Genomic DNA, 20,465 nt, shown 5'->3' on the forward strand with positions numbered 1-20,465 from the left:
ATTCCTTCTACAATGTATGTTAAAGTGACTAACACCTAAACGTATACAGTCATAAACCAACCTTTCATTTTATGTTATAATACTTTTGCAAAACATTCTGTCGGTAAGAACTATTTTCTTACACATTTTTTTTATAAGCGATTGCCATCTATGACGTTACACAATAAGACTTTCAAATGTAGGATGGGGCTACAAGTCTACGGAAGTTGAAAGCAATAGTGTAACAATGAAATTATCAGGCCATATCATATAGTGCAATTTAGTTGATTCACTTACTTTAACAATACCAACAAGAGGCCCATGGGCCACATCGCTCACCTGAGGAACAATAGGTATGATAAAATCAGCTTAATGGAGTCATACTACAAACTATCTGGACAATGTAGTATAATACATGTAGATCCTCTCTCTCTCTCTCTCTCTCTCTCTCTCTCTCTCTCTCTCTCTCTCTCTCTCTCTCTCTCTCTCTCTCTCTCTCTCTCTCTCTCTCTCTCTAGTACTAGTACTTGAACTTTTTTGGATAAGTCCTTTCAGTCCGTACACATGCTCTTAATGTTGTGTACGATGATAGAGTATTTTTCCTGTCATGTTATAAAATTTTAATTTACCGCGTGGCAGTAAATGCATAATTTTTAACATGGCAATTTAATTTAGCATTTACTGCCACCCGGTAAATTCAAAATTTACAACATGACAGTTCTATATCATGAAATAATTCAAGCATATAAGTCAACCTCAAAAATATCAAAAAGAGGAACATCTGATTAATTTGTTTAAAGACAGTTTTAGAACGTTTAAGAAATGCGTATATCCTTCGTTAAAGCCTGTTATAGAACGTAAGTTGCTTTTGTCGATGTCTTTATGTTTTACGAAATAAATAAAAATACTCTGATGTAAATATCATGGGTTTAAACGTTGGAATAATTGCATGAAGTTATATTTGACATTGGCAGAATATTGGGTTGAATTTATTCAGTCAAAAATGCTTGTGGTGGTTGCAAGATGAATGTTTGATGCGATTCGGTGCAAATGTGCATTTGCAGTGCCCTCTAGTTACCTCTGATGCGAGTTCATATTTCAAATCCTGCTACTTTACAAATTTCCCCGTATTTTCTAAAATTTTATGGGAAAGCTATGATTTATTTTCCTTCTTAAAAAAACGCGCACGATTTTTTCTTATAAACAGTGTAAATTATTGGTATAAATTATTGTAAACAAGAACCAGGTTTGTCATTGCTTATGCATGATAAGTATTCACTCCCTCTATAATACACAATAAATCAACGAAACAAAAACTTAACAAACACATCATTAATTTTATTTCGTATTTTTAATTACTTCAGTAATTTTGTCCTGTATTATTAATTAAAAGAAAACATTTGTTACAAAATGCGTCAGCTTACACGTACATAAATATAAAGTTGTTAAGTCCACCCATTTCCATTTTTTTCAAAGAAAGTAGAGAGTTCGCAACAGTGAAACACCAGGTTAGTTTTTCATTTATTCCTTTAAGTTCTAAAGTTCTAAAAGTTTTTCAACATCAAAAAATATATGAGGTATTCCTTAAAGTGCAGCTTTTTTGGAAAATATAATATTGTTCAACATGGAATTGTACATGTTGAAATAATTCTGAAATTGAAGATTTTGAATATAATTGCATTAAATGTAATTTATTTTTCATGTAACGCTAAAAAAAAAAATTGTCTTGAAATGGCAAAAGCAAATACTAGTATACGAAAACACAATTTTGTGATTCAAAAATAACATTCAAATATTTCATTTTTTGGCAGGTTTGGAAACATGAGGAGAGGTCTACCTGTTTCGGCTGTACTTCTAGTTGTTTATGTCTTGGTGCAAAATGCTGAATGCGAGAACAACAGGTTTTTTCTTTATCTGACATGCGATTTGCATAAATTAAAAAAACTTAATTTGCATCGATGCGCCTTTAAATATGATATTTGCAACATTCTACACACTGTGTTCTAGTAGGGAGAACTTTGCAACATACAGATAAGGATATGTAATAGTTTATATTTAAAGTACATGAGTAGTTGGTTTTATGTTTTAGAACTCAGGAGCATGTTATTGTGGACGGGATAGATGTGGAGAAATTGAGCGATGCAGAGGTTTATGATCTACTCAATGCTGAAGATGTAAAGTTCACGGGAGAGTTGGGTTAGTGTACTATTTAATAAGTAGTCATAAGAGAGCAATGTATTACAAAAATACAAATTCCAACACAAGTATTGTTTAAAAAGTCAGAAAACGTGTCATAAATTGGAGGTGTCTCATTCCATCTTAATCATAGATATTAAAGTCAATTTTATCTACGTTATATATAATAGACAGCGGGTTTTTTTTCTATATCAAACTGCTTCTCGGTTTATAAACAAACTATCCAAAGTTATTTTGCGTCGCGTAATAATGTGGAATCATTAGATTCGTAGTGGCTCAATTTTCGTGGAATTCGTGGGTACCTCTCATCCACGAATTAACAGCCTTCACGAATTAATAATTAGAGTAATAAAGTCATATTTCCTTTGTAGGTTTAAGAGAATACACAAAATTACGTTCCCATGAACCTGTAAAATTTAAGCAATCCACGAAAATTGGCCCCACGAAATTAATTGATTCCACAGTACATACAATACTAGTATATACCCCTTCGATACATGTAGAAAAAAAACAGAATTAAAAAAGAGAATGCATCAACGACACGAGGAAAACGATGTTGTTGACTCATAAATTATCATGGTAAAATTTTAATTTTAGATATATGGATTGGTAAGCAGACTTTGAAAGACAGACACAGAGTTAAGAGAGTTGCTCCGATTGTTGCAAGAGTTGCATGGGCCGCCGGAAGAGCACTGTTTAGATCCCTTGCAAAAAGCACTCCACGCATCACGAGAAGTAGTGGAAAGCTTACCAAACAGTTCTTCAAGAAAGGGGGATTCGAGACAGCAAAAAGGGATTTCCATAGATTCAAACCAGCAGACGTTAAACAATTTACAGGGAAAAATGTAAGTAATCCGAAAAGGTTTAATGTAGCGGCAGCCAAATCAATTAACTATAGTAAACACATTGTCAAGTGTATTTTTTTTAGCATTGGCAAAACACGGAATTAACTTTAGGTTTTAATAAGGTTCCAAGGAAACGGGCGTAGACTATACATATATACTAAGTTATCAAACTTCTTCAATAAAAAATCAATAAAATGCATGTACACAATAAAATAGATGCATTTGAATAACAATACATTAGTAATAAATGGCAACTTTGATCAGAGACTGTATATAACATTCAGTTATTTTGACCGGACTAGGTTTTGTTTATACAATCACTCCTCCTTAAAAGTATTTTTATGACATTAAAAGCTACAATAATCAGATAGTTATGTAAAAATGTGATAATTCTAAGCTGTTAGTGTAAATAATTTTACTGCTTAAAGGGCCAACAAGGATATACAGGGAAAATATTGGACGGAAAATACCAATTAACAGCAAGGAAAACGAGCACTCACGGCAAAGTCACCAACAATGGAAACGTCGTTCAAAATGGACGCCCTACTCTAGAAATTCGATCAAACACTGGTGGAAAAGTGGTCAGAAAAGTTCGGTATGACCAATAATGACGTGGCTATGTACACAGATGCAAACCACCATATGAAAATTTAATATCGTTTGGATAAAGATCTTAAAGATCTGGAATAAATAAAACTGTTTTGCGTGTAATATTACATTGTATTTAACTCATTTGATAAATAAATAAATAAAGGTTGAATCAAACTTGTTGGTTTTATGGCGTTTAGAAAAAAAATATCCAGTTAGAATATAAATCCTGCATTTTCAATAATATCAAGTAGTCACTATGTAATAGAAATATCTCAACTTGTCTGTTGCATGTTTTGGGACAGTAGAAAATAAGTTGTGTCAGCACCGTTCTTTATTTATCTTTTTTTTTTACTATTATATTTTTTTTTAGATTCGAACTCATGATTTGCGGTTTACAAGCTCGATATTACAGTAATTTTCTCTGATTCGAGAAACTATTTCAAGTAGTAGTTGGCCACTTTAATTTACGACGATAGATCTATAAGCGTCGCTTTCTTTACTTGTTATCGTGGCATATAAAAATTTGCATTAGGAAAGATATTGTACTTGTAAAATGATTAATAAAAACTACATATGTAGAGTTATTAAAAAATACATGTTTAAGAAAATTCTGCAGCTATCACAGCCAAGCTGAAGCTAGCAGCCACTAACAGCAGCCATTGTTATACCCCTGTACAACAGTTACTATATAACTCTATACGAAAAAAAGTCCAGCATTTTGACTGTTGGACTGGAACTGTTAGATTGGAACTGTTAAAATCGACTGTTAAAAAAGACTGTTGACCGGTGACGTCACATTCCGCGAAAACGTGTTATTGATTAGAAGAGGTATAACAAAACAGTTGTTGACTTGGGTCGAGGACAACAGTTGATCTGTCGGACCGGCTCGCAAACTGTTGCCCAAGGCCGAAGGCAACTACAGTCAACAACTGTATACTATGACCGTAGAAGCTAGCAGCCAATAAGGTAATTCACCAAAGTACTGAGAGTATTCGAACAAAAAATTATATTTCACTTAATTATCAACATATTTTAATTGATATCAAAATGATTAATGCTCAATAATTTGTACGAGCATTGACGACTTCCGAAGCAGTAAAGCTCGCCTGGATAAGAGTTATACATGCGTCTAGTTATGAAAATAATGTTATCCTAAGTGTAGTCTTATTGATACAAATAGAAAAAATATATACATCGTATAAAGTGACAGTCATGTATTATGATATAAAAGACATGATAAAAGGCATAAAATGAAAAAAACCAATAGTTAGCTCATCCGGACATTGTCATATTTTAGCATTTCACAATGATATAGGTGTGAAAGGCGGGCCATTATGTCTTTTATCTTTGAAGTTTGCATCAAACGGATACCAGGACAGTGTAGGGGACCTATGGGGCTATTTTTCCCCGGTCTCAAATTTGGGCTGTAGGGTACCACCAAGTGGCTCCCAGGGGTTCTGGCTCATTTCAGGGGTTTATATCTCACTTGAGATTGACCACAATAACTTGGTTTAACAAGAATTAGGTAGAGGACCTCAAAAGGTATTCATAATAAGCGTTAGAGGGCACCTATGACCCATACAAGGTTCCAGTTAGCTCACACGAACTTTGCAGTTTTTAGCATTTCACAATGATATAGGGATGAAAGGCGGGCCATTATGTCTTTTATCTTTGAAGTTTGCATTAAACTGGTACCAGGACAGTGTAGGGGACCAATGGGGCTATTATTTCCCGGTCTCAAATTTGGGCTGTAGGGGTACCACCAAGTGGCTCCCAGGGGTTCTGGATCATTTCAGGGGTTTATATCTCACTTGAGACCACAAGAACTTGGTAAAACTAGGATTGGGTAGAGGGCCTCAAGAGGTATTCATAATAAGCGTTAGAGGGCACATATGACCCATACAAGGTTCCAGTTAGCTCACACGAACTTTGCAGTTTTTAGCATTTCACAATGATATAGGGGTGAAATGCTAAAATATGACAAATTTCGGGTCATAGGTGCCCTCTAACGCATATTATGAATACCTACCGAGGCTTTCTACCTAATTCTAGTTTTACCAAGTTATTGTGGTCAATCTCAAGTGAGATATAAACCCCTGAAATGAGCCAGAACCCCTGGTAGCCACTTGGTGGTACCCCTAAAACCCAAATTTGAGACCGTGAAATAATAGCCCCATAGGTCCTCTTCACTGTCCTGGTATTCGTTTGATGTACACTTCCAAGATAAGGTAGATAATGAACCACTTTTCACTCCTATATCATTGTGAAATGCTAAAAACTGCAAATTTTGGGTGAGCTAAATAGTCTCCTGTTTGTAATTTTTCTCCAGGGTTCACGTTAAAACATGGCTGACACAATATAATCCCAAATTCATCTTTGGATTTCTAACGTTTTGATTTTCGATTGAGGGTAATTTTTTTTAAGAGAATAAAATCACAATGTAAGAAGTCTGACCGTCCCATTTTTGTAAAAATACGAGGAGTTTTATGATTTTCGATGCATGTTGTTTTTGGAGAAAAAAAAAACAGACTTGGGGTTTAATTTTTATGGATAAGAATTATAGACAAATACCAATATTCAATTGAATTCATTAGACACAAACTCATCAATAGTTTTTCCAGGCGAGCTTTACTTCCTCCGAGATTGTCCATGCTCAGAGAAATTATTCATGCATAAATCTTCTTGATATTAATTAAAATATGCAGATAATAAAGTAAGTGGTTTTTATTATGATAAAAAAATTTTTGACATGGTCCCTGTATGCACAGAGGCGAGTTCAACAGAGCAAGCGCTCGCGAGCGCTCGCCAAAATTCCCTATACTCGCAACACAAATTTTGGCGAGCAATCGCGAGCGCTCGCTCTGTTGAACACGCCTCAGGTTTGCGGGAGTTATCGCTCCTTGCGCAATCCCATGCGCAATATTTGCAGTTAAGTTTTGGCGCCATATATATGCAAGCTGTTCGGCGAGCAGCTCTTTTTTCTCTCCATGCAGGAGGTTCACCCATACGATCTTCGTTCCAGAGACCGGGCGGTTCTTGACTTTATAAGATCGTGTGACGACTCGTCAGACGAAATGAGCGACAGCCATGCAGAATTAGAGGCCTCCGGCGGCTTGGCAACAACGGTATCAACAGAGGAAGTTCGGGCCACCACGCCGCGGATACATGCAGTCCCAAGAGCCCCAAATATATCTAGTGAAATACTCGTTTTAGAGAAGGAGCTCCAGACCTTAGAACTACATAAACGATAGATGCAACTTCTTCAGAATATTGATGCTTGCAGACAGACTATAGCGGCAATGCAAGAGAAAGACAGCCCTGGCCAAAACCCAAGTACAACTCGCGCACCTAAGAATCATGCGACTGCTTCTGGAGTTGAGCCTACACCGAATGTACAACCCCTGCAAGGTACGGTAGACCTCAGTAATCTTATGAACTTGTTCCCCTCTCATGTTTCTACTGCATTTACACAATGCCCATCCAGTAATAAAGGGAAAGTAAGACTCGTTCATAACTACGTTTGGCTTGACCCCATTATGCAACAAGAGAAGGATGATCTTCTCACTCTTACCAACACTGGAGTGAAGATAAACAAAAAGCTTGATCGTGACTATTATAAACTGTCCATTGAACAGTGGGGCTATGGTAATGCTGCCATTATGCAGGAAATGATCATTAATCAGGAACTGGATGACCAGGGAGTACGCGACTACCTGGAGTATACCAAGTACATTAATCGCTTATTCAACAAGTATGTCAAAGGTAGTGTCCTTCTCTTTGACCGTGAGTACAGAGAATTGCAATTCAAGGAAAAGTTTCGATGGGGTGTATCTCGTCCTCACCTTCAGGATTTTCAACTGATCTCTAAACCCAACAGCCTTACCATGCAGACTCTGCAAGGATCATTGGGAACAAACGCTAAGAAGGAGGGTACCTCCAAGCAGAAAGGAAGTCGACGTGGTCCATTCACACCTGACGGCAAAGAGATTTGCAGGAAATTTAATATGGAAACATGTGACTTTACCAACTGTAAATTGCAACATTGTAGTTTTGTTTGTTATTCACAAACTCATAATGCTCTGTCTCACCCAAAAAACTAGGGAATGGGACAGGTTACTGCTTTGACTCCTCCTCAGGGTTAAAGTATTCTGTTTGGGAATTTTATTTACAAGATGATTTTGATCGCAACTTCTTATGTAAGGGGATAAAAGAGGGCTTTAGAATTATTGATGAGGGAGCTGAGCAGCGACTTGTCCCATGTGAAGTTGATAATTATCAGTCATGTTTTCAATATGCAGAACAAGTTGAGAAACAGATACTGTATGAATTGTCAAATGGAAATCATGTGGCTACTTGTGTCAAACCTACTATTGTTAGTGCCTTAGGAGCTATCCCTAAATCACATTCTAAGGTTAGGCTTATCCATGATGCTAGTCGTCCGTTGCATATGTCTATTAATGATTATGTACAGTCGGATACTTCATGTTCATACATGGATTTACGTGTTGTTAGTAAGCTCATTAGTGAAGGTTGTTATATTGCAAAGATAGATCTACAGTCTGCTTATATATCAGTCCCCATTCACCCTTCTAACTATTGGGCTACTGGGTTAAAATGGCAGTTTGTAAATGCTACGTCGCCAACATATTTGTATGACACTAAGCTTCCCTTTGGCGCTGCTAAAAGCCCTCAAATTTTTCAACGGCTTAGTAGTGCAGTCTGTAGAATTTTAAAGAAAGTGTATGGTTATACTGCAATTGCTTATCTTGATGATTTTTTGATTTTTGGGAAAAACTATTATGAATGTTCAAGAGCAATGTATACCCTTCTTAGCCTACTTAGAGAGCTAGGTTTTGCTATTAACTGGTCCAAGGTTGAAGGTCCTTCCCAGCAGCTGGTATTCCTGGGGGTGGTAGTAGATTCAGTAACAATGACTCTATCCTTGCCATCATCAAAGCTACAAGATTTCAACAATTTACTGGGAACTTTTTCTCGGAGAAAGCGAGCTAGTGTTAGACAGTTAGAAACACTTATTGGAAAGCTCAATTGGGCCTCTCAAGTGATCTGTGGTGGTCATACCTTTCTCCGTCGAGTTTTGGATTTGAAGAATGCTGTGACTGAGAGACATCATAAAGTGTTGCTCACTGAGGATTTCTTTGCAGACCTTCAGTGGTGGATATCATTTATGTCGATATTCAATGGCACGTGTCGTATACAGGATCCACGCCCCATCACCTCACTCCAGACGGATGCTTCTTCTGAGGGAGGTGGAGGATACAACAATGGAGACTACTTCTACATTAATTGGCCATTAGATCTACCAGCTTGTGCCATGGCCCATATTAATGTTAAAGAATTTATCGCTATTTTCTTGTCTGTGTGTAGGTGAGGTAAATACTTTGTGAATAGTAAAGTGATCATACATAGTGATAATTCTTCTGCCGTGTCGTGGATTAACAAAGGAACTTCCAGGATTCCCCTTGTACAGTTCATGTGCCGCATTCTGTTCTGGATATCTGCCCTGTATAATTGTGTTATCAGTGCTAAATACTTACCAGGCAAACAAAACAACATTGGGGATGCATGTTCCCGTCTCCATGAGCCGGGTCAACTTACAAAACTGTATTCCTTAGTGCCTTCCCTGCAACACGATAACTTTTCTATTGCAACATTGTTGTCTCATATGTCATTACCATTTATCTTTGCCAGGTGGATTCACTGTTCAGTCCCTACAAGACCAAGCATCTGCTTTGAAAAGAAAGGCATGGGCTAACTCAACAACTTCCACTTATCGCACTCATATGAAGACTTACCTGGATTTTTGTGACCATATCAGTGTGCCCCCACTACCAGCAACTTCAAAAACATTACAGTTATATGCGACTTACTTGGCCAAAGTGAAGTGTTTCAAATTTTGTTCAATTCAGCAATACTTGAATATTATACCACACATGCACAAACTTTGTGATCTATCAGACCCTATTCCAGAGGATTACCAGTTGAAATATTTGCTCATGGGTATTAAGCGAGAATTGGGTACCGCCCAATTTCCTGTCGATTCGATAACACCATCACATCTTCTCCGGATGAGATCTTTCCTTGACTTTTCATCAGTTGAAGACTCGGGCTTTTGGTGTGCTTGTTTAATAGCCTTTTATGGTCTGCTTCGTCCAGGCACCATTGCAATTACAGGACCTTTTGAGGCATCAAAACATGTCAGAAGAGTTGATTTGATGCCCTGTTCATGGGGCTACCTACTTTGCTTACAACATACAAAGACAATTCAGTTTCGAGAAAGAGAGCTTAATGTTATCCTTCCTCAAGTTACTGGGGAAATGTGTCCGGCATCAGCCCTGCAGGCTTACCGTCATCTTACAAGAGCAGCAGATCTTTTTAGGCCTCTTCTTCTCTCAGGAAAAGGTTCCGTTTTTACCTACAGCATTTTCCGCCAAAAGCTACATTCCATACTTGTACAAGCAGGGATTGGTGACAGTAACATCAAGGGTCATTCTTTTCGACGTGGTGGAGCCACCTGGTTAAGTCGGATTTGTGTGCCGGTGTATCAGATCAAAGCGATTGGATACTGGTCGAGTGATGCAGTGCTAAGATACATTGACCCTCACTTTTCAAATTTACTAGATACCATGGTCCTCTTTGGTAAATCACTTCCCAATGCTAAATAGACTAGTATTTTTGTTACTTATAACCTTCCAATTCAAGATATGTTACAAATCAGTTTTCTTATCTTCCCCACAAATTTTGGGATTGGGGGTTTTTGTAACTATTATTTTTCTCATATTCTTTAATCATGTTTTACGTATATATGCGTTTGATCTATTTTTTGTCAATAAATTTCACGCCACTTTGATTACTTGTTCTATTGGTAACAGGACTTGAGTCAAAGTGGTTTTTATTATGATAAAATAAATTTTGACATGGTCCCTGTATGCACAGGTTTGCGGGAGTTATCGCTCCTTGCGCAATCCCACGCGCAATATTTGCAGTTAAGTTTTGGCGCCATATATATGCAAGCTGTTCGGCGAGCAGCTCTTTTTTCTCCCACCCACCCAACCCATTTTTGCTTCCATTTAAAGTAGCATTACTTTGTGGCTGCACTGCCTTTTTGTATGTTTGGTAATTTTTGTAATAGTGTGTATGGGGTTTTTGTAACTATTATTTTTGTCATATTCTTTAATCATGTTTTACGTGTATATGCGTTTGATGTATTTTTTGTCAATAAATTTCACGCCACTTTGATTACTTGTTCTATTGGTAACAGGACTTGAGTCAAAAATATGATTTTCGTTCGAGTACTCTCAATACTTTGATGAATTTTTTATTGGCTGCTAGCTTCTTAGCGGCTGCTGTAAGTGGCTGCTAGCTTCAGCCTGGTGCTATCACATATGGATTGTTTCTTTACCGAGTTAAATGTATAAGCTAAATACGGTATGTTATGTCTTAAGATTAAAAAATCTGAATTGTTGACCACCCAGTGTTCTTAAATTTTCTGACTGAATTAAAAGCTTTTTTAGGTTTGGAGTTTTATATGTTTTTAATAGTGTTCTTTTAGTACTTCCAGCATGGAAAATCTCCTTGACCCAGGATTTTATAGTGACATCTGTTAAAAAGGAACAGAACAAAATAATATTTAGCAAACGGACGTATGTACCAGTATATACAGCCCCGATTTTTTTTACTCAGTTTTAAATCAAAACGCATGTAACGTTATATGCATTGATTTTTTCTCTCTTAAACAAATCGTCATTTTTTGACAATTGTTTAGCAAACTTTGATATTTAAACAAAGTCTTATGGTAAATATAAACTTCCACCACTTTTATTTTCACCATAAAGTAACATATGTTATAAGGAGACGAGACAAGCACATATAGATAAACCCCATATCGTAAATCGAATACATAAGCAGGAATCAGCGCGAGGCATTTGGGTAAGAGTATTTATTTGATATAATATTAAATGGTTTTTTTCTGTCTGAGATTTTACAACTTTAAAATAATTTTTCGGGATAATGATAAAGCAAGTTATTACTGATACATGTAAAAAAAAAAAAAAAGACCCACAGAAATAATAAGTAATTGTTGCCCCAAAAAAACCCCCAAAACAAAAAAAAAACAAAACAACCAAACAATCAAAGAGCTGTCGATGTGACAGCAAAGCAGTTATTTATTTGAAATGTACGTATCCATAATCGGTTTTTTTTTCAACCGTATTTGCAATATTCTGCGAGAAAATGATGAGTTCAACAACTGGTATTTTTTTTCATTAAAAATCACAATACAAGTAATATATGCTCACTTTTGATACATGTACAATGATTTGCAAAGCAACAACTACCTATCTTGAAAACTGTAGGAGTTATCCGTACAATAAGGATATCCTTTTGGCAGCCACCCGTCATTTTCACCATTTGAATAACCGGATTTTTCCTTTGAAAAAAATCCAAAATACAAACGTAGTGAGAGAAAAAAACGAATAAAAAAACCCGAAACCCCCCCCCCCCCCACAAAAACCCAGATATGTGGCTACATATAAATTGTTTGATTTCTGAGGGAGTTCGATGAACTTGCACTTCTACGATTGTCCTTCCTGTAACAATTAAAATGTTCTAACAATACCGGTATATAATCTGGGTTGTAAGAAAGTTTTAGTTTTACCGCAGTTTAAATACAAGAGAAGCAAACTTGCTAAAACGAACAATTCATTTACTGCGGTTTTTTTATTGGACAGAACTGAACTATGGAAAAATGTGTCACGATTGCCGTGATTTCCTTTCTGTTCGTTTATCTTCTTATTCATAATGCAGAGATCAAGACTGTTGGGTATGTTACATTTGAACAATACATGTACGTTTTCTTGCTTTAGTTTTACCCGTAAAAGGGTAATTAAACAACAATCTCATGTATTCATGTATAAGGACATTTGATTTGATTGAAAAGTAGTAATTTTCACAGGCACTTGTTTCTGTTATAATTATATGATAATACTGTGTTATTATATGGTCTTGACAATACGTAAGTCTGAATCAACCAAACCTAAACATCTTATTGTCAACGGCATAGATGTGAATAGGCTTAGTACACAGGAGTTATATGGTCTCTTAAAAGCTGAGGATGAAAAGTTCAAAGGAAACATGGGTAAGTATATGGCCCCCAAATATGCCAAAATTCGTTTCAAATCAGAGGTGCGTGTCAAAGGTGTAAAGTATAATACATGTATTTCCCAATCCATTTTCCGTCTCGGAAAAAGCTACGTCCTGTATTTTCTTTCATAAAGCGGTAATTTTAATGTAAAGTGGGTTTTCCCAATAGAAGCGAAATTAGTCCTTTTTTAGCTAGATAACTACAATTGAAGATTACTTGCTACTTGAGTAGCCCCCATATCCTTTTGTTACGTTCATGCTAGGCCATTCATTACAATAGTTTGCGATTTTTTGAGAACACATATATCTTATCATAATAAACGATATGAATTGTTTCTGCTATCAGTAAAACATTGTATAGTTTATCTATGTTATGGATCAACATAGTGAAACTTGAATTCAAAAGGATGCACTGGTTTTGTTTTGAACATATTTTATTGATTAAACAAAAGGATCAGAAACAAGTTCTAACAACTTACAAGTTTCTCTCCTTAAATATAACAATAGTTGTCATGCAAATGAATATAGAACAAAAGAAAATATATTGATATACACAAAGAAATATTATTTAAATCTCAAGGATTCGTCTATAAACTTTGTACAGAAGCAAAAATGCTTTTGTTGATATGTAAAGGTAGGTTGTTGTTGCCATATAAATACACATCTTCTGTTTGACCACATAAACACAACGGATTATTTATAATATTACGTTTACAAAGATAATAGTTTGATGCACAGTTATGTCTCAGCTTTGTATGAATAATGCACTGATCATTAAACATTCTTGATAATTAATACCGTAAGTTTATTACTATTTCCGCCATAATCAACAGTTTCACAACATTGCTTCTTGAGATGTATTGACAAAAACGCCAAAAAATAAAGATATTTGTAACAAAATGCACTAGTAGCTGACTACATAAAGAGAGATATCTGAGTAATTGTGTCGTAATATTATGTGTTGATATTATCATGACTGGCATATATCTTCAACCTATATATACTGGTACTTGAGATATATTGAGAAAACCGCAAAAAAGGAAAGATATTATGGTTCGAAAATCCAGACATGTAAACTTGTAAATCCGAATATGCAATTTTAGAAAAAAAAATTGAGCTATGATTGAAACTGGACCAAACAGGAAGAGGTTCATGCAGAAAAAAAAGTCGTTGCCGATGTGACGAATGCGCTAAATTCTGTAATATAATTCTCATGGTATTATAAAAGGAAATGCCTAATATCTTATTTCTCTTAGAAAATCTGACATGTTATTTAAACTTGAATATAAATCAATGTGTACTCTTTTCTAGAAATGAGACGGATCAAGAAATTTCCTAAGTGAGTAAATATATTTTGAGCGTCATGGGGTTCGAAGACCGCCGTGAGGTCCCATGTAACTCCATTGCTTCTGAATTCTAAGAATTTTGAGAGAGAATTTTTAAACGGGTTTCCGATTATTGAAATAGTAAAAATGGCGGGCAGGCGAGTGGCTGACAAAAAGGTACCCTTATTGTACCGATAACTCCTCGAACAGTTTTCAAGATAGGAAGTTGTTTTTTTGAAGATCAATTATACATATATCAGAGGTATGCAAAAACGACCTGCAAAGTTTTGGTAATTTTTCGTGGAAAAATTTAATATTTCATTCTCTTTAAGGCCTTTTAAGGAACAATTTTGTTTGTTGCGAGGAAAAAGTGGGGGGAGGGGGGCTGAACTATCCCTGTTGCTATGTTCTTAATGGTTAGGTCTAACTTGGCAAAAAAAAGTGGGGGGGGGGGCTAAGCCCCCCTAGCCCCCCCCCCTCCCCCGGTTCCGACGCCTATGAATAAAAATGCGTATATATCTTTATACACGTGTATTCAAACAAAGTCATTAAATGTAATTTTTTTCAGTTCTAAGAGGATATCTGAAGCCGATCGAATTCTATACTCGCATCTTTTATACATTCTCTTGATAAAATGTACACCAATCTCATAATTTAATTTTTCCGAAAAATAAAACTTTCTATGAAATGTTGTTATCCAGAGATAATATGATTATAGACCCACCTAATATATTTTTTTTAAATTATTCCGTCGCTATTCCGGCGATTACGGCATGCCTTTACCTGCAGCTAGCCTTTTTCAATCAGTGACGTCACTGTTTCCATATATGGTCATGTCAAAATTCGACAAACACTTTACGTTTGTCTATTTGTAAGATGTCAGCCGTGATATTTCAGAAAACGGAAATACAAATGCAGAGATTACAGATGGAAAGTGTGTATTAAAGTAGCAGGTTACATGTAAATAACAAACAACATTTTATGGCTGCAATTAGGCATCTGTAAGGAAAATTAGATTGAAGGTCTGTGGGGTCAACTTTAAAGTGTTTATCCATGAGTTTGTTAGGTTATACAATCAAAATTACACTCATTCGTACTCAGGCTCACATATCAACACGATTGCATATTCGGATTTACAAGTTTACATGTCTGGATTTTTGAACACGATTACCCTCCATAAGATATGTGTAACAAAATGCACTAGTAGCTGACTACATAAAGAGAGATATCTGAGTAATTGTGTCGTAATATTATGTGGAAGACTTGACAGAATGTTGTATTAGCATGTCTGGCATATATCGTCAATTTAAATATACAGCTTCTTAAGATATAGTGACAAAGCCGCCAAAAAATAAAGATATTTGAAACAAAATGCACTAGTAGCTGACGACATAAAGAGAGATATCTGAGAAAGCATGTCCTAATATTATGTTGATGACTTGAAGGAATGATAATATTAGTATGTCTGGCATATATCTTTGATCTATATATAGCGCTACTTGAGATATATTGACAAAACCGCCCAAAAATAAAGATATTTGTAACAAAATGCACTAGTAGCTGACGACATAAAGATGGAAGATATCTGAGTAATTGTGTCTTACCATTATGTGGATAACTTGAAGGAATGTTACTTGTAGCAAAACTGGCATATATCTTCAATCTATATATACAGCTACTTGAGATATATTGACAAAACCGCCAAATAATAAAGATATTTGTAACAAAATGCACTAGTAGCTGACTACATAAAGAGAGATATCCGAGTAATTGTGTCGTAATATCATGTGGATGACTTGAAGGAATGTTGATTTTAGCAAGACTGGTATATATTTTCAATTTATATATAGGTACTTGAGACATATTGACAAAACCGCCAAAAAAAAAAGATATTTGTAACAAAATGCAGTAGTAGCTGACTACATAAAGAGAGATATCTGAGTAATTGTGTCGTAATATTATGATGACTTGATATATTGACAAAACCGCCAAAAAATAAAGATATTTGTAACAAAATGCAGAGTAGCTGACTATATAAAGAGAGGATTCTGAGTAATTGTGTCGTAATATTATGTGGATGACCTGTAACAATGTTGATATTAATAACCCTTGAAGATATCTTCAATTTTTATGCACGGCTACTAGAGTTGCATGAAAAAATTGTCTTTAAAATGGAGATACTAAGTAATTGAAACGAAATGTACTGGTAGCTGACGAGATTAAGAGAGATATCTGAGTAATTTTGTTGTTATATCATGCTATTAACTTGATAAATTGTTTAAAATAATAATACTTGTTGATATTTTCAATCTATAAGTACAGCTACTTGAGTTAACTGGACAATATTGTCTAAAATAGAGACATTTAAACGAAATGCACCAATTACCGATGAGAGTATGATAGGAATGTGAGTAAATAATGATATAGTGCAATATTCATATTAAGAATACAAATAGAAATCCTAGGTATGTTTTCTCTCTTGGACAGTAACTAGCAACTAGTAGCCAACTTTGTTTCAGCTACTAGTAGCTAGCTTTTCTTACTTCTCGTAGCCAGTTACTAGTAACCAGTTACTAGTAGCCAACTTTGATTTAATCTCGTAGCCAGTTACTAGTAGCTAGCTTTTCTTACTTCTCGTAGCCAGTTACTAGTAGCCAGTTAATAGTAGCTAGCTTTACCTATCTACAAACTATGTAGCATTGCTTCATTTCTGTTGCAAGTGGTGTATTTTGATAAGTGGAAGTATTTCCAACAAGGGACAGTTTGGAAACCGTCAACATGGAAACAAACGTATTAACCCATCAAAAAATTGTTACATTCTGTTAGAAAAAATACAATGCTATTTGTAGATATAGTTTTTAAAAATTTCAATAAAAATTGTCCACCACCTTACTCTCATTTTGGCTATTTCGGGCTTGTTTATCGAAAATGAAAGTAGGCTTTTGATTAATTTCACAATAATAACTTATCAGCTTAAATTTAATTATACCGTATGGACATCATCTCACATGTGTTGAAATACCAAAGGTGTAAGCAAGTACTCTGGTGCGGGTATTTTGTAGTTTATTTGCAGTATATTTGCAAAATGCCTTAATTTATAAGTTTAAGATCCTAAACAACTTTCCAGTAAATATATTTTCTCTTTACGTAATCATTCAACATTACGTCATTGCAAGCATAATTATATTTTGATGCAAACTCCAACTGACCTGGATCCGCCAATGTCTGTCCACCACCTAACTCTCAGTTTTGCTATTTCGGGCTGGTTTTTCAAAAATGAAAGTAGGTTTTTGATTTATTGTTCAATAATTATTCATCTGGTAAAATTCAATTATAGCGTACGGATATCATGTTGAAATATCAAAGGTGTAAACAAATAAGGCGTTTCGTAGTTTATTGGCGAAATGTCTTGATGTAACCTTGCCCAAAAATGAACGTTTTTGCTTATCAGTAGATTAATATTAAAGGATAAGATTTGCAAATGTAAATATAAAATAATTCTCTAAAACTTTTAATTCAACTAAATAATAAATATAAAAGACCGAGATCAGTTTGCATAATTATTTATTAATATCTCAGAAATCTTCCATGATAAATCAGCCACTCTACAGGATGTAATTTCTTTTCTTTTTTCTTAATACAATGAAATAAACAAAACAGCAATCTGTTACAGTTAATTATTCTGGTGCAATATTTCGTTCAAAGCGTTTTTCTTGAACTAACTTTAATAAAACCGAAATTTATATGATGATTTTTCATGTGACACTCATTGCGCATGATTTCCTCAGGACAGATTCCTTCCATTTTATTTCCCTCCAGACTTAACCACGGGATCTTGATCGTCTGCGTCTACTTCTTGAACCCGATCGTCTCCTCGGCCGTCGTGGTCTACTGGGTCTTCTTCCAGGTCTACTGGGTCTTCTTCCAGGTCTACTGGGTCGTCCCCATCTACCGGGTCTTCCAGGTTTACTGGGTCTTCCAGGTCTACCGGGTCGTCCCCATCTATTAGGTCTTCCAGGTCTACTACCAGATCCAGGTCGTCTCCAATATCCAGCCATGCGAGGCGATTTCTGTTTTGCCCTTCCTCCAGATAGACGAACATAATTGTTGCTTTGCCATTTCCCCTAAAAATCACATATCTTATAAGCTTCCTTATTTTGTTGTTTTGCGAGGTCTGACCTTTATTTTAGAATAAGAACGTTGTTATGATAATGGATTCTCTTATATTCAAAATATGAAACTCGAAAAACTAAACTTAAAAAAAAACAAACAAACAAAAGAAAACAAAAAAGCACAGAAATCGAATTTTTTTAAAATTTAAAATTCATTAGATTTAGGTGTGAACTTATAGGAATAAAAAACTTTATACCGTGGCACTTAATTATTTTATATGACATATGCATAACTTAGTAAAATGTCTTTTGATTTTTATTGATATGATTGGTTTGAAAAACAGACATCTTTTGCATTTAAAGAAACATATATTGGATTCACAAGATTGAGGATCAAATAATATAAACATTTTAATGAAGTAAGCCTAAATCTTACACCAAAATGTAGATGTAATGGTATATGTAATTGCAAATTCTAGGTAGGAAATTTGAAGTGACCGGTACCCACATTTTCTCTTACAAATGGCTTTAACTCAGTTGGTTGGTAAGGCTTTTCATCTTCAGTGTTTGATGGCTCTTGTAACTTCCGTTTAATCAACCCGTTCACACCCTTGCTGACCTCAGGTTTTGCTGAATCGAACCTACGTATCGACAACACCATGATTTTTTACTCTGAGAAAATACGTATTACAAATGTACAATCAAGCAATATTCATTGTATTTGTGCTAAGCATTTATTTATTAATTATAATCAAAGTACTGAAGTACTGACGGGAGTTGATTTTATCGATTATTATTTATCTTAAAATCAACAATGTGTTATTTTGCTTGGCAAGTAGTTTACAATCTCTATTTGAATGACGCACATTTTTATAACATGGATCCTCGGACTTTTTCGACAATAATTTCGAGAAAACCTCTTATGAACCATGTTGAGTAATATTTAAAAAATAGAATTAATTTCATCAAACTATGTATCGGTATTCGAAATATTTCAAGAAGTATATGGATCCAACTAATAATGAACTCTAGTCTCGTTTAACCAGATGCTCGGCTGTCTCCGTTAATCTCCGACAAGTAAGAGATACCAGGTCACATGATAGCTTGATAATGCGACCTCTAAATATTGACTGACTCTCTGCTTGTCGGAGATGTACGGAGACAGCCGATGGTTGAACGTGACTATATTGAACTCTGGCGTAGGAATACATACGACTGCAAAAAACTTCTAAATTTGTTCGTACTATTTAAAATCTAACTATTTCTTAGGTATTGATATATAAGTTTCCTTTAAAATAATGCTTCAGCGTACATTACATCGACTTTATCGATTATTTTCAAGAACTAACTCTTGTCAGCGGTAATAATTTGTGCTTAGATCCAAACACTGTTTCAGTTTCGGTTTGCCATAGTAACTGCATAGGAGAGTTGATTAAAATCAACTCCCAAAAACTATCCAAGCATCAAAAGTGAAGAAAACAAACCCAGTTAACTTGCTTTCTGCTATATAAACCAATAGATGGATGGTCAAAAGTGAAACAACAGCAGGAAAACCAATATTTCCCATGGTTCAAACTGTTCAAAATAAAATATATTAAAATCTAAAAAGGTCGATTAAAATGGTGTTATGTTAAGCATCGAAAAAAAGGCCTGAAATTCATATTTGTCAGCTAGTGAAACAAACTAAAATGATTTCAATCATAAGTTCAAGATCAAATAAAAGCTGTTGTTTTGCCTTTATGTGTACGAATCAATTTAAGACAACCATATTAAAAAGAAATAAGCATACAAGTATGAAAACGGAATCTAAGATAAATTTAAAAATCGTTGAAGTTACATATATAGGAAGTATGCTTTTTGCTTGAGTTAACTATGAGTCAATTTTTTCAAAGCCTTTGTATAACAACCAATACATGAAATATTAAAAATAACGTTTTTCTATTATAACAAGACGCTATTACATTTATGTCTACGCAATCTAAAGCATAATATAAGAATATAAGTATACGTTCATAGTAGGACAAAAATATCAACTTAAATGTGTAAATTTTAAGTTGGTTAACGTCAATAACTTCTTCCTCATAAACTTACCTTAATGCCTGATCCTTTGAGGGGAGACCTCTGTATAATTCTAGCTGATTTAGATCTATTTATACAAGCATTTTTCATCTTGTTAAAGCACATGTTACTTTGTGTTGTAAATTATAGCATGGGTTTAGTATACTTGAAATCATATGTGGTTCGATATTAAAGTTTGC

General features: G+C 35.0%; 1 protein-coding gene, 1 long non-coding RNA gene and 1 other non-coding gene across 3 annotated transcripts; 2 read left to right on the forward strand and 1 right to left on the reverse strand.

Moving 5' to 3' along the window:
- The first annotated feature begins 1,368 nt into the window (after window positions 1-1,368).
- Window positions 1,369-3,689, forward strand: LOC105320535 (uncharacterized). Its single transcript, XM_011418496.4, has 5 exons — window positions 1,369-1,487; window positions 1,791-1,880; window positions 2,069-2,175; window positions 2,773-3,020; window positions 3,449-3,689. The coding sequence occupies exons 2-5, from the start codon at window positions 1,801-1,803 to the stop codon at window positions 3,626-3,628; spliced, it is 615 nt and encodes a 204-aa protein (XP_011416798.3). The 5' UTR covers window positions 1,369-1,487; window positions 1,791-1,800; the 3' UTR covers window positions 3,629-3,689.
- Window positions 3,690-6,910: 3,221 nt separating this feature from the next.
- Window positions 6,911-9,964, forward strand: LOC117686114 (uncharacterized). Its single transcript, XR_010710202.1, has 2 exons — window positions 6,911-7,640; window positions 7,784-9,964. It is a non-coding gene; the product is annotated as an uncharacterized protein (transcript).
- An 8,120-nt stretch (window positions 9,965-18,084) lies between these two features.
- Window positions 18,085-18,849, reverse strand: LOC136272053 (uncharacterized). Its single transcript, XR_010709936.1, has 2 exons — window positions 18,728-18,849; window positions 18,085-18,219 (listed from the first exon to the last, which is right to left on the reverse strand). It is a non-coding gene; the product is annotated as an uncharacterized lncRNA (long non-coding RNA).
- Window positions 18,850-20,465: the final 1,616 nt, after the last annotated feature.

This window comes from Magallana gigas, chromosome 10, assembly GCF_963853765.1.
Source record: "Magallana gigas chromosome 10, xbMagGiga1.1, whole genome shotgun sequence".
Taxonomy (NCBI): Eukaryota; Metazoa; Mollusca; class Bivalvia; order Ostreida; family Ostreidae; genus Magallana; species Magallana gigas.